At 38.4% G+C, this 15,436-nt stretch overlaps 1 protein-coding gene across 5 annotated transcripts in view; it reads right to left on the reverse strand.

Annotated features, from left to right (window-relative positions):
• Positions 1-3,123: 3,123 nt before the first annotated feature.
• The window catches only part of LOC127531978 (zinc finger protein OZF-like), a 205,188-nt gene continuing 192,875 nt past the window's right edge, over positions 3,124-15,436 (reverse strand). For 2 of the 5 annotated variants that reach the window (XM_051942766.1, XM_051942764.1), the window contains exons 2-5: positions 10,855-10,956; positions 6,718-8,085; positions 6,108-6,347; positions 3,124-5,554 (exon numbers count right to left, since the gene is read on the reverse strand). In XM_051942766.1, coding sequence (XP_051798726.1) covers positions 5,486-5,554; positions 6,108-6,347; positions 6,718-8,085; positions 10,855-10,872 — 1,695 coding nt within the window. In that variant the 5' untranslated portion in view covers positions 10,873-10,956 and the 3' untranslated portion in view covers positions 3,124-5,485. Of the gene's footprint in view, positions 5,555-6,107; positions 6,348-6,717; positions 8,086-10,854; positions 10,957-11,287; positions 11,310-11,370; positions 11,455-12,204; positions 12,371-15,436 lie in introns of those variants that run through there. The other 3 variants (XM_051942765.1, XM_051942763.1, XM_051942767.1) reach the window with 3 other exon arrangements.

Raw genomic sequence — 15,436 nt, forward strand, 5'->3', positions numbered from 1 at the left:
GCTTTTGTCTAAGCCTGTTTGTTCCTCCTGTGTTAGTTTCTGTCCACCCTTCTTAGTCTGCCATTTTGCCTTTGTCTAGTTTAGTTTTTTGTCCACTCAGTCTCGCTTTCAGTTTGTAAAGGTTTCTTTGATTTAGTTCAATAAATTCTTTTAATTATGCCTAGCGTTCTCTCAGTGATGTCTGCGTCTGGGTTCTCCACATCCACCATTCCTAACAGTAATAAATTTTACAATTGATCTTGGAGGTCAAACCTCTACTGATAATTCATCTCTGCAACACAGAAGAGCATTTCTTCACAGGCCCTGAAGAAATGATAAATGTTTTGTGTATCTTCTGTGTTTGTTTTTGTTTGGTTTGTTTTTTTTAAAGAAGCTGAAAAGGCAGAAATAATCCCACATCAGCAGATGCGTGTACTGCTGCTGCTGCTGCTACTATAACTGCCTGTATACAATTACTACTGGATCTAATTTTTTTTTTTTTTTGAGCAACATGCCACAGGTCTCATTTGCACCTCACAGTTTTGTTTGTTATCATTTTGATAGAAGACGCGAGCTGTCTTGTCTTCTTTTTCTGTTCCTTTTACGATTACTGTGTCAGCATGTTTTACCCAATTCATGGCCTGTGTGAGGGTTTGAGTGGGGAGGGCTACATTATGTTTAGTCAACCAGTTTTTCAGCCCTGGCCGGAGATTATTTATAAAAACAGTCTTCAGGTGTTGTTGGAAAAGTTCGCTCCCTTGTCTGTCGTCTGTCAGTCCACTGTGTCTCGCAAACACAGCCTCCAGTCTTACTTTAAAGTCCTTTGTTGATTTTCCGTCTTGTTGTTTAGTCTGTCCTATTTCACTATAATCAGCTCTTTGAGCGAAGGTCCGGCTAATACGGTCGTTCAATGCTTGTTTTTCTCTTTTTTTTTTTTTTAGTTTCAAATCTTACACAGATCTTTATTGTTCTTTTAATTACATAAAGTTCATGGCAAACAAGTTGCCCCTTTCTCTTTTCTTTCCATCTCAACCTTTTGTGCACACATACGAAAACCTTTCTCATCTCCCTTCCCCTACGTACTTTTTACCATCAGTTACACTCACTCGATTTTTACCATCTTTCCATTTATGAGCCAAAACACACTTTATCCCTCAGGTCTCAATTAATCTCTTCAGCCTTCAACAACGTTCTCTTTTCATCATCAACCAGTCTTTTACATCTTTCGCTGTCCATCTTTGATTATGTCATTCTCTAAGTTTGATAATTGTTTCCACAGCAGTGGGTCTTTGTCATCTAAAATTAGTCCTGATTCTTTTAGTTCTTTGAATTTTGTGTCATCAAACAATCTTTTCTTTTTTCTGTCTTTTGTTTTTTTCTCCGCTGAATAATTGAGTTACAGCTACTTCCCACTGTTTTTCTAAGGACTAAATGCCCTTTTTTTGTTCTTCTTCCTCCATGTTTGATCAGAATGTGTACTACAGGGTGTGTTTGACCAGTATCAATGCTTCTTGAGCCAATTCAGAGTCCTCAGAAATCAAGCTTCTAGAATACACTGTTGTATTCCGGATTTCTGCTGGGGGTTCTAATCCCAGGACTGAGAATTGTTTTAGAGTTACTGTCAAATCCCACCTAGAACCTAATGAATGACTCAGTAACCTACTTCAACTGACAACAGCTTTATGTTTACACCGTTAGGTTTCAGGCTGTCCGCTGATTCAGTTACTTTTCATTCCAGTTATACATGAGCTCCTCTTTCACACTCTCTGAGACGCAGTTACACTAGGCAGTACCGTTCACGTTGTCTCAGTGAGATTCCACAAGACACAACAACACATAAAAACCGGTTGTCCATTTCATTCACTTTTTTAGTCACTGGCTTTCATCACTGTTTTTTGTCTTTTTATATTTTTATTTTCAAGCTTTTAGAGGTGAACTACGTCCTCAGGGCTTCTAAACCCAGTATTTTCAAGCTTTTAGAGGGGAACCACGTCCTCAGGGCTTCTAAACCCAGTATTTTCAACCACTCGTCAGCGATCCAGGCTTATACCAAACCGTCCAGGCTATTTGCCAGCCTAAGAAACTGTTGCCTAACAGGGATTACATTACACTTAGGGTTGCAGAATAGGCCCTCTGCTCTATCCACCTTTTGGAGGGACTCCTAAACCCCCCGGGTTTTCTAACCCAGAACAGAGTATCCAGCCAGAGATTCTATCCTCTGTGGATCAGTGACTTTTTCCATTTCCATTAACCTTAGCGCTTCTTCATCATTTTCATCCTTTTTATTTCCATTAACCTTAGCACTTCTTCATCATTTTCATTTCTTCCAGAAGCACATTCAATTTTGTATACTAGAACACACAGGAGGAATTCTGACAACAGTTTTGGAATAGCCAATAGCAGACTTTGATGTCAACAGGCGTCTGCTTACCTTTTATAGGGCGCCCAAGTTGTCAAAAAGTCCTTTGTATGTCCGTTGTTTGTTCAAATGTACGTCTATTGTCAATTCTCCTTCTCCATCCGGGTCACGGCACCAAATTGTTGGAAATCAGCCTATCCTACAATTAAACAAACCAACAAAATATGTGTAAGGCTGTTTCCGCCCAGTTCTTTTGATGGAGTAGTCAGGAGACTTCTTCTTAAAATCAAAAGTATTTATTACAGCAAAATTGAATGTGCGATACAGAGCTCTGGGCCTGAATCCTCTGTCCCTAACCGACAATAAGTGTTCAGTCAGTTGGGATGGAATCAGACTGCTAACTGTTCCTGACCCAGTCTTCTTATACTCTAACAGTGTGTATAGCTATCTATCAAGGCCGGCCGCCCCTTCCAATGCTGCGTTGTTCCGCTGTCCTCTGTCACAGCAGATGTTTTGTCATTACGCTCACGTAGGAATGACTTCGCTTCTGCAAAGCAAGATTAGAAACTGCACATACAACTCGCTCATGTTCTTTACTGATTACAGCTTACGTCAAAAACTATCTGTACCTTTATTATCAAAAACTGTCTGTACTTTGATTATCAATCACTTTATGTCTTGATCATCCTTGGTTTCAATCACGAGTAATAAGTAAAATAAAGCTGGACTTATCTTCTTTGTTTCATTACAGTCACACCATGGTAATGATGCTCTTGACCTTCCTATTCCTCAGAACCAATACAACTCTTTAATATGCACACTGAGCAATTATAAAACACACCATTTCCCACAATAGTATGAGCTTTTTTCCGTCTATTACAAAACCCAGTAGAATAACAAGCAGCAGTGCTACTTTAATCGATAATATTTTTACCAATGACACTCAATATGGATGCACAAATGGATTGCTGATCTGTGACATATCAGACCACTTACCTGTGTTCACGATAAAAGACTGGAAATGTAGGAAAAAACAAAATTCAAGATAGCTAGCCAGAAGCATTTACAGACTGAACAAACAACTAATGCGCTGTTCAACGCCCTGTTGGAACAGGACTGGAGTTCAGTGTACAATGAAGAAAATGTTGACAGTGCATATGAGAACTTTTTAGAAATATTCATTATGTCATTTAATAAATACTGTCCTATTATAAATGATAAGAAGAAGAATAGATACAAAGATTGCCCATGGTTAACCACAGGCTTAAAAAAGGCTTGCAAAAAGAAGAACAACCTGTACGCAAAGTTTATCAAATCAAGAACAAAGGAATCAGAAATTAAATCAGGGCTTAAAGTGAGAAAAAATCCTGAGCCTGAACTTCTAAGATCCAATTTATAGTGTCAATAAACGTATTTAAATGTATTTTAAAACTCACTAAAACACAATATATATGAGATTCTATTAATTCAGAGCAAATATGAGGTCATCTGGTGGAAATGATGCCGATTATGATCCCACTATTTTGTTGTTGCTCAAATGTAAAACCTTACTTGGCCAAAACTTAACGCATTTTAGAAAGTGCCAAAAGTCAGATTTTTTTGGTGTTAATGTTTCAATACCACATCACTATAATTGCAAAGATTTATTTTAGTGTAAAGGGGAAAAAATCATGAAAACCAAGTACATGTATTATTAATAATTTTTAATAATTTTTATCTCTTCAGTAGATTTAACAAGAACTCAAAACAACACCAACCACAACAAAACTGCTACAAAACTATGCTGCTTTCCTTCATAAGGCACAATTTTTACTTACAACATTATCTCAAGTGTCAGTCTCAAGAGAATATAAGTGCTTGGAGAATACTGTTTGAAAAAATTTAATATTCTCTGGAACACTACAAGAGAATAAACTGTCATATGTCACTTGCTATACCAACTTTGTATTTCAGCAGGTAATAAAAGTACTAGTATTAACTCTTAAAAGCAATTTTAGTTATTGCCTCACAATATAAGATACCTCTGAATAAGCTGATCATGATGCTGACTCTCAAACTCTGTAACTAGCAAAGAAGTCCAGGCCTTCCTGATCTGGTTTATCTGGGTCCTGGCAGCAATGGACTGCTCATGCTGAAGAACTTCTACTCTGGCCTTTTCCTCTGGAGTCAGAAGATCTGATTAAGGAGCCCTCTGTAGCACATAACCACACATACATGTTAGTAACTGCTCATTTGATACACCTCAATAATCTGTGTGATTAGTTTAAATCATTTGATTTTCAATTTGAACTGACACACATTTTGTTTGTTTTTGGTAAGGGTAAAAAATGTATTCACTGTATAATTTGTTCAGTTGGCTTTCAATTTAAATGTTTCTATTTTTTATCTATATTTTGGAAAGAAAAAACGGTGAAAAGCAGGCTAAGAACATTCTGATTTAACTATCTATCCATTATTCATTTCACACAACCCATACGTTCGTTCTGTTCTGACTAATAATATTTGCTTAAGATTGGAGATTTTTGTTTGTGGCTACACATCATTCAGATGCATAAGGTCACAAAATCTGCTGAGAGCTATTTAACTCATGATTACAAACATCCTATATGTCCTCAAATAAAAAAGGTTCATATCACCTAAGCTACATTCCGTTTGTGCATATTTAACTAAACAGATGTTCTGAGGAGAATAATGGGACAAATCCGTATGGCTTGATCTTTGATTTTTTTCCTTTCAAAATAAAATCCAGCAAACTAAATAAATGTTTCTTTTTTTCCTTTTGCTGTTGTAAAACACATAGAAAATGTTGAAAGATTAAGAAATCAAACAAAATCAACACCTTCTGTTTTTGTTACTTTTTAAAATTCAATATCTAAGCCCGTTTGTTTTTATTTTGTGGCGAAACCATGGGGATTGTGGGACATGCACGCGCATCGCCACTGACGCACTTACGCCAATGGGGCGAGTCAACACACCGCGGCTCAGGGATAGCGGCAGCGGCAGCTCTCTTTGTTAATCAGCAGAGACACATCCTCTCTCCTCTGTCACACAAAGTCTGAGCAAACTTTAGTATCTGCGTCTTTGAGCTAAACACAAGCTCCAACGCTATTGACCAGTGATCAGCTGCTCGATTCTTCACCGCACCACTCACAGATTGGAGCTCCGTGCGCTCTGGAGAGACCAGGCAGCCACAGGGCTGGGACACGTGGAATGGGTCTACAGTCCAAGCAGAAATAAAATAAATAATATGCAATATATATCAATGTGTTTCCAGTAATTCCCTTTAAATATAATTACAAAAAACACCAACAAATATTGCACATTTGGATTTTGTTTGTGGGATACTGTTATTTCTTATCAGTGGCTCAGCAGCACTGACGATGCCGAACCAAAAGGGTGCAGCACATCGTGCACTCAGCAGTCGATGCGCACTCGCAGTTAGAAAACTGTAATTGGATAAAAGTTCTATCAGAAAGTCGCATGCCTGGACAGAGGGTTTATATTTTTTAATGTAGGATTTGGAGTTTGATTGATTAAAGCAGAGCAACTGAATGCACAATGACGCACATGCTTGGAGCCTTCGGGACGGAGATGGATGAATTTTTTTAAATGGTACATTTCCATGCGCCGGAAAACTTTAAGCCCTGCATTTAACTGAGTAACCACTTTGAATGGTTTCATTAATTTACCAGTCACGTCTGTCAACGACAGCTTTCCTCTTAATGGATTTTGCAACGAAGCAATGAAGACACTAAACAAGAAATTAGACCTGAATTCTGTGAAGCCGGATCTCAAGGACTTTAAGTTTGTGGAGGACTTCATGAACTTTTACTGAACCCTGCATGGACAAATCTTCTTGGCAGGGGTTCAGTCTGTGTCCAGTGTGCATACGCTGGTGTCGTTGTAGGGTTCCCTGTTGGTTGGACGTTGGTCCAGACTGGTCAAAGCAGCACTGTTCACCATTGGAAGAGTGCTGACAAGTCTGAGGGTGTTGTCCATCTGTTCTGTTCTAATTGGAAAACAAACACACAAACACAGAGAACGTCAGTGTTTCCTGCAGCATTGAAGAACTGATGCCTTGCCTGAGATAGAGAGCACCCCAAATGACATCTGAAGACACTTTTACCTGTTGGAATTTAACATTCAGTTGTCTGATTACATCAGAATTCCTAATCTAACCTACATCCCCAGATTAACCTGGACCAGATTTCTGTGTCAAAATGAATACAGGTTAGACTGAACGATAGCTGATAATGTGTTAACAGAATTCAACTGACCACAGTTGTTCAGGACAGTTTTGAAACAATTTTGCAGCAATATCCAAAATTATCCAATACACAATTGTGTGTACACTGTGACTGAGACCAGTCTTTACATACCTCACTGTGACACTGATTGAATGCTTTCTTTCTGGTGTGGATCTGCTGGTGTCGTTTCAGGGAACCCAAAGTTGTAAAAGTCTTCTTACACTCATCACATCTGTATGGTCTCTCCCCAGTGTGGACACGTTGGTGAATTTTGAGTTTTGCATTGTAGCTGTAGCGTTTCCCACACTGGTGACAAACGTATGGTTTAACCCCAGTGTGGGTCACTTCATGAGCTTTTAACTGTGAGTACATTACAAATAGTTTGCCACAGTGATCACATATCCACACATCATGGCCAGTGTGGATGCGTTGGTGACATTTTAAGCTCTGTTGGTGCTTGAAAGTTTTTTCACAGGAGTCACAGTGGTACCGCTTTCTACCAGAATGGGGGCATTGATGGATCAACAACTGTTCATGTTGAGTAAAGGTTTTCACACACTGATCACAGCTGAATGGTTTAACTCCACTGTGAATGAGTTGATGACTTTTTAAGTAACTCTTGTAAATAAAAGCCTTTCCACACTGATCACAGCTGAATGGTTTAACTCCACTGTGAATGAGTTGATGACTTTTTAAGTAACTCTTGTAAATAAAAGCCTTTCCACACTGATCACAGCTGAATGGTTTAACTCCACTGTGCATAAGTTGATGACTTTTTAACTGACTCTTCAGAGTAAAAGCCTTTCCACATTGATCACAGCTGAATGGTTTAACTCCACTGTGCATGAGTTGATGGCTTTTTAACTGACTCTTCAGAGTAAAAGCCTTTCCACATTGATCACAGCTGAATGGTTTAACTTCACTGTGCATGAGTTGATGACTTTTTAACTGACTCTTCAGAGTAAAAGCCTTTCCACATTGATCACAGCTGAATGGTTTAACTTCACTGTGCATTAGTTGATGTCTTTTTAACGCACGCTTGTGTGTAAAAGACTTCTCACACTGATCACAGCTGAACAATTTCACTCCACTGTGAATGAGTTGATGATTTGCCAGATGACTCTTCTGATTAAAAGCCTTTCCACACTGATCACAGCTGAATGTTTTAACTCCACTGTGAATGAGTTGATGTCTTTTTAAGCTCCACTTCTGAGTAAAAGCCTTTCCACACTGATCACAGCTGAATGGTTTACCTCCACTGTGAATGAGTTGATGTGTTGCTAGATTACACTTCAGAGTAAAAGCTTTTCCACACTGATCACAGCTGAATGGTTTCTCCACAGTGTGAATACGTTTGTGAATTCTGAGCTTTGTTGCTGTGATAAAAGTCTTGCCACATTGCTCACAACTGAGTGATTCATCTCTTTTTGCTGTTGTTGCTGAACCATCCTTATCCTTCTCAGAGGTCCGACATCTCACTCCATTGCTGTGTTTACATTTCTGTAGCAAAAGACAAAGATAAAAACAGAGGCAGTGTTGGAAGAGCAATCATGAAAAAATTTATCCTAAAAGTCTCAATTCCATGTAGTTGGACATGAGGCTGAAACAAGATCAAGAATCTGCAGACATGCTAGCAGCTTTGTCATTAGAAACCTAGAAATGTGTCAACAGCACACTCACAATGTCAACAAAACTATTTACAGAGGCCGATAGTTTTCACCTTCAACAACATCAATGTCCAGATTTAGGTCTTAATGGCAGCAGGGTCAATTCAGACCACCAACACTTTCTAGTTTCTCCTAGGGGACCAGATGTTGATACCAGTCCAGAAAAGATCTGTAATTCTGCCACTGAAATTTGGATTTGACCCCAACGACCCGGGCAATTTGTTGTGCAGCAGTTACACAAGCGTTCACCATCAAACAACAAAAGCAACAAAACAGTTAAAGGAATAGCAACGATTAAAGGAAATGTTTTAATAATTGAAAAAACAGTAAAACAATTACAAGCAAAATAAAAGTCATTTAAAGAAAAATCAAACAAAACATAAGATAGACAGGGACATCGGCAGCAATCTTGGTCATTTAGTCAGACGTGGTAAAAGTTTTTAATAAACGGCCACCGATGTAATCAGGTAGAGGACTTTTCTTTGGTCTGCACTGTTTGAGACACCAGATTACATTGCCCACATCAAGAAAGGGATTCTGTGGAGACGCTGACATGAGACAGTTTTTAGTCTCAGCATGTTTAGCCCTAAAATCATGGGAGTCAAACCTGACATAAAAACTGTTTAGACTTTGAGCCAGCTCTAAATCAGAATTATAACCACTGAGCTGAACTCTCTCATTGACACATTAATTAGTCCCAGTGATCAGATTCATGCCGTCCCAGACTGAACTGAGGTTGTTCATTTTGAGCTGAGACTCAAGTTTGTCTTTGTATTGTCTTTTGTGGGTCCTGATCTCCTACTTTATTTCCTTCTGTCGGTTATACAGATTTAGAGTATTTCCTTCTCTGAAGACTGTTTTCTTTCTGTACAGTAGGTCTTTAAGCTTCTTAGAAAGCCATGGCTTAGTGTTTGGATATAGTTTAACAGTTTTTTCAGGAATAACACTGGTTTCACAGTCTGTGACCCAGCTGCTCATAACATCAGTCGGTTCATCAATATCAGCTGAGGACTCCTTAAACAGGTCCCAGTCAGTAACCTCCAGACATCCCTGCAGAGTGTGACAAACTTTCAGTCTGATGTTCTGCACTTTGCCTTGCTTCAGTACAGTGGTAGAAAGGGATAAGGAGGATGCAGTTGTGGTCAGAGGAACCCAGAGAAGAAGCACCTTTCACATTGTTGTAACAGATCAAACATTTTTTCTCATCTAATGGGGCATGTGATGTACTGATGGAAGTCTCTCAGTGTGTGTTTTAGTGTGCAGTGGTCTCTGGATGACCTGATGGATAAGCCCACAGGCATTTATTTCACTGGCCTTTGGATGATATCGACAAGTTTCACAAATATCTGAGGAAATTTCTGAGGCAGATATGGAGGGCACAATGAAACAGAAAGCAGTTCTAAGTCAGTAGTGAACAGTTTCAGATTTGCACCAGCGCTGTCCTTGTCATTTGGAAGACCCACTTGAGCCCAAGCTTTCATTTGCTGGCTGATGTTGCTTCAATATTTCCACATAATGTTCTATCTTCTTGATGCCATCTATTTAGTGAAGTGCACCAGTCCCTCCTGCAGCAAAAACACTCCCACAACATGGTGCTGCCACCCCCATGCTTCACAGTTGGGATGGTGTACTCAGGCCATCCTCAGCCAGCATCTTCACAAGGTCGTTTGCTTTTGTTCTGGGGTTGATGAGCACATTTCCCTCCAAAACAATCCTAACCTTAACCAATCTCCATCTTGAGCAGTAGGATGGCTTGACATTCCCATGGTGTTGATCTGTGCATGTAATTGTTTGGACAGATAAACGTCAAACCACAGCAATCTGGAAATTGCACCCAAGGATGAACCACACCTGTGGAGGCCCACAAATGTTTTCCTGATGTCTTGGCTGATTTCTTTAGATTTTCTAATGTCGTCACACAAGGAAGCAGTGTGTTTGAGGTGTGCCTGAAAATACATCTTAATCTATCAAAAGCTTTCAAAGTCAGGACATCATTATCTTGAAGGAATAGCAATCTTAGTGGATGCAAACTTCTGATTGTAAAGAAAATAATAAAAATTATCAAAAAAAATCTTTCTTTCATTATTCTGGCATTTAAAGATAATTTTGGTCATCTTAACCGACACAAAACAGGAGAAGCCTTGCCAGATTTAATGTCAGATCGTGTAAATTTAAAAAAGGGTTATGTGTTGTTTATACAGTGTAAGTAAACTTCTGGGTTCAACTGTCTGAATTTCTTGAGAAGGAAAAGGCTGGTAAACTCACAATGCTCAAAAGTATTATTCTCTACCAAAGAAAATGCTGCTCTTTACCTTCCTGAACAACTTGCTTGAAAAACAAGACTTTTCTTCTGTTACTTATCTTCATCACCATGTAAGACATTTTCAGAAAGTATGATCAGCAGCTAGTTCAGCCTCAAACAAAAAACAAGCAGCTTCCAAGCAGTCCACCATTATATCCTCAGTACAGCTGCTTCTGCAGAGCTACATCTCTCCAGCCAACGTCACCTGGCTTTGGTCGGCCCATCTAACCAACTGGAGCAACTTTACACATTTTAAAGAACAAATTCATGATAATAATGTTACAGTGGTATGTTTCTCACTTTTTGTGAAGAATCCATGTTTCCTCCGTTGTTGAGCTCAGACTAAATGGCTGCCAACATTCCTCTGCTCCTCCGTCAGACTCTCCTCCTCCTGCCAATCACCTGTCACATCAAACACATCTTCATTAGGATACCACTCTATACACAAGTGTCAGAGTGTCCCATATGTTCATCAGCCAACACAGAGGACACATTTCAACTCAATAGTTCACTTTTAGCTCTTTTCAGTTTCACCTAAAACTGATACAAATGAACTTAAACTGTTGAAAATAAGGAACATAGACAGAAAACAGACATGGAAAAAGAGAATAAAGAGAACATAAAGATGCTACTGCAGGTGATTCAAGACAGGACTGCTGGTAGAAAACTGTTCATGCTGTAAGTTAGTGAATGTATTTTACTGCTCAGTGTTCTGTTTAAAGGCAGCTCTCACTCTCTGTTCTTTGCACTCTCCCATAGTGTCAAGTGTCCTCCCACTTTCAATGAGAGGTGATTCTCATTGATGATTTTTCTCACAGTTTGTGCAGTTTCCCCACTTGAAAAAGGATGTTTCATCTACCCAGGGTTTGAGCAGGACTCCACTCATCAATCAGACAGTTGCTTTCTTTCTTTTCCCTCTTTTATTTTGCAGTGGTCGCAAATTCATGAGATACAGAGGTGGCAACTTCCATAAGTCCATACGTTTAGTTGATAGATTAAGGTGAAAAACCTTTAAACAGAACACAAAAGGACAATGTTCACATTACTGCATTCAGCAAATAGTAACAACCATTCCTCATGGACATTTTCACCACATTGGCAAATGCTACTCCACTCAGTTTATGTTTGTCAACCTCAACACCACATAAACTGAAGCGACAAATCATGGCATGAGCAATATTCAACCCAATACTATACCACACATGAATTTATCTGCATTTTAAAGAGTTGATTTTGAATCACAGTTTAACAAATTACTCTTAGCATTTTTATCAAACATTTTTTAACCATTTTACACTTTTCACTTCATGGTTTTAAAATTAATTAAAGTGCATAAAGTGCTTTTAAAGTGCAATCCTTTCCAGATCCAATAAATAAATAAAGGGCATCGTAAAAACCCACCATTACAAACAGGATGAATTCACTGGTCTTAGCTGGAACCCTCTAATTAGCACCAATTAGCCTGCAATCTTATTTTCAACTGAACAATTACAAAACACACGGCAATTATTGGTAAACAGACAAAGTTGACAGCAAGCCGCTCGTGGCCGATCTCCGTGGCTAATGGTAATGCTAATGCTAACACATACTGCAGTGGCACACATCGGCAGCTTAAACAGTCTTTTAGAGTCTCCAGAATTCTGCTCTTACCGGCTGCAACCCGGATTTTGGAGATGAAGGCAATCCTGCACAGTTTGCTGCAGATCTTGATGCTTTCCCAACAGAAACTCACGACCACTTTGTTTGAACTCGGTCATTCATTCTCAGTTCCTCCTCAGTGCTGCCTGTGTCCCCATGTATGCCGCCGGTGGCAAACCTGCAGCCGCAAGTTGGTTCCGCCCCAGCTGAGTGTAGGACCTGTGCGTAAATGCTTCTCCTTTAGTTTTCAGCTCCTTCCAGTTTGACTTGACACATAGAATGCTTTGCACTCTGTGTCACCTGTACCTTTAGAGCTCTGAATAAAAGAACAAAAGAGTTATTGCAAAGAACAAAAAGGTTTTGCCTCCACAGCAGCTTGTTATGAAAATGATTGTATTTGATGATTGAATGTTCTTATTCATTGTAATACTGTGTGATGTGTGCTTAAAGAGAAACAAGGACACGAGCTATCATCAGTATTATTTCATCTTACATGTCTAATTTTAAAAATATGACATTATATAAATATGCACTACTGTTCAAAAGTTTGAGGTCACTTAGAAATGTCCTTTTTTTAAAATCAGTTCTTTTCAATGAAGATAGCATTAAATAAATGATAAATCTAGTCTTGACCTTGTTAATGTGGTAAATGATTATTCTAGCTGGAAACGGCAGATTTTTAATGGAATATCTCCATAGGGATACAGAGGAACATTTCCAGCAACCATCACTCCTGTGTTCTAATGCTACATTGTGTTAGCTAATGCTGTTGAAAGGCTCATTGATGATTAGAAAACCCTTGTGCAGTTATGTTAGCACATGAATGAAAGTGGGAGCTTTCATGGAGAACATGGAATTGTCTGGATGACCCCAAACTTTTGAACGGTAGTGTACAGAAGGATATGGAAATCATAATGCAGTGTTTGAGCGGTCGTAGGTGAGCTGGTGTGCTAAGGATGAAGAGTGGAAAGGCACTTGGTCCTGATGATATACCTGTGGAGGTATGGAAGTGTCTCGGAGAGGTAGCAGTAGAGTTTGTGACTGGGTTGTTCAACAGGATCTTAGATAGTGAGAAGATGCCCGAGGAATGGAGGAGAAGTGTGCTGTGTTCCTCTGACGCTCACTTGAACTAAAAGCATTTGAGCTGCACAAAGTGTGAAATGAGAGAGGAAGCAGTGAATCTCCAAACTGCTGACAGACTTTCACACATTATTGTCCAGTGAAAATCAGCTTTTTGTGCAGCCACACTTGATCCTGATTTGAGTCTTTAAATCCTGTTCTAGTGATGAAATGAGAACTTCCTTCATCTTGTGTGTGATGGAGAAGAATAAAGGGCTGTGGCTAAAAATCCTGACTCTGAGTTCTTCATTACAAACACACATTATATCAGCTGGTTATTATTCATCTGCTTTATTCTACTCAACATGGAACACAGAGATCAGAACAGGTAGAAATTTAAATATAAAACATCATTTATTTTACAGTTGTAAATTTGATTAAATAGAATTAAAAATGTCAACAAAAAGATCAGATCTTAATAATTTATCGTCTCCATAGTGTAAAGTCACTTCTGTTCACCTTTTTGGTTCTGAATCAGAGAAAGCAGCATTTTCTCATCAATTCTGTTTCGTGCTTTAATCATTAATGTTTCAGATCATCCTTGTTATTGAACTGTTTTCCATCATTATGAACTTTTCTTGCCATAAATCTCCATAACTTTCTGATGGGATTAAGGTGTGAGGACTTGGCAGTCAGTTCATCACATCTCGATCACTCTTTCCAAAGTATTCTGTGCTCTTCTGTGGTTTGTGGTAAATTTATCCTGAAATCCTTCCATTTCTGTCCTCAATATTCTACCAAATATGAAAGATTTCTTTGGAAGCAGATCTTCAAGGATTTTAGATTTGATTTCCAACAATCAGAATGTTAGAAGTTTCCCTGTTGATCATATTTTACTGATAGTTTCTCCCAAATGTTTCAGCTCATTTTTACTGGAATATTCTGAAGTAAAGTTTGTGTTTTCTGGTGAATGGATCAGATCTCACATTTAGTTTCAATCAAACCCTGAGGCTTCTGGAAAATACACACAGCTTTAAAATAATGTTGGATCATCTGCTGACTGTGTCATTATTAAATGCTTTTAGAGTTTCATTATTTTAACCCTCGTGTCGTTTTAAAGTTTGAAAATGTGGAAAATAAATATTTTCACAGTGAAACTTCTGATGTCCACATTTTAACATTTTTGGGACATTTTTGAACATTTTTTGGTGCAAAAAGAAGAAACGTTTCAAAAGAACATTCACATAAAAATCAACCAAAATCCAGTGAGTTCTCTGGATTTTGGTTGATTTTTATGTGAATGTTGTTCAAGAAAATATCAGAAGTTTTACTGATAAATATTTAATCACTTAAGGTATTTTTAAGATTTTTTTGGAGGATTTTTACTCATTTTCTGAAAATATTTAAAAGAATTTTCTTGCCACGTTAGGCGGATTTTGTTTTTTTTTTAAATAAAACTTTTTTGAATTATTGGTTTTTGCACATTTTCATAAATTTGGTGAATTTTTTTGGTGAATTTCTGGATTTTTTTTCATGTTTTTTGGTGTCGTAAATGAAGCCAACAGGAGGGTTGATATCCAGAGCTAATAATAAACAGCAGAGGACTGATGGGTCTCCTTGGTCTTTGCTCCTGTTAACATCTCATCTTCTAGTAGTTCCACATTGAAGGAATTCTGCTGGACAACACTGAGAGCATATGAATGAATTTTCAATCCAAAATAATGCAGTGAATGTCAAATAAAGTGGTGTTGAAGCTTGTCAGAAGCTTTCAGTGAATGTAGAAAGAGTGTAAAAGCAGCATCCTCTACCAAATGAGCACAATCCATCAATCATCATCAAAGTGTCCAAATTCCAGAGAAGACATGAACTGCAGATTGTAAATGAGTCAAAGTATCCATTTAAAATCATTTCTAGACCATGATCACAAAGTCAAATACTAGATTGTTCTTTTGTCCTTTTCTGTCTCATTTTCACAATATTTTGTCTGGTTTTTGTCTCATTTTTTGTCTTTTTTAACCTGACTTTTGTGGTTCTGATCGTGTAGTAAAAAGCGGTCCGGCCCACTTGAGATCAAACTGGGCTAAATGTGGAACCTGAACTAAAATGAGTGTGACTCCCTGATTGAAAGCTTCTTTGAATGCTTCAAACAGTCATTCTCTAATATCAGCCCAGAAAAACGGATCAA

Source organism: Acanthochromis polyacanthus, chromosome 22, assembly GCF_021347895.1.
Source record: "Acanthochromis polyacanthus isolate Apoly-LR-REF ecotype Palm Island chromosome 22, KAUST_Apoly_ChrSc, whole genome shotgun sequence".
Classification (NCBI taxonomy): Eukaryota; Metazoa; Chordata; class Actinopteri; family Pomacentridae; genus Acanthochromis; species Acanthochromis polyacanthus.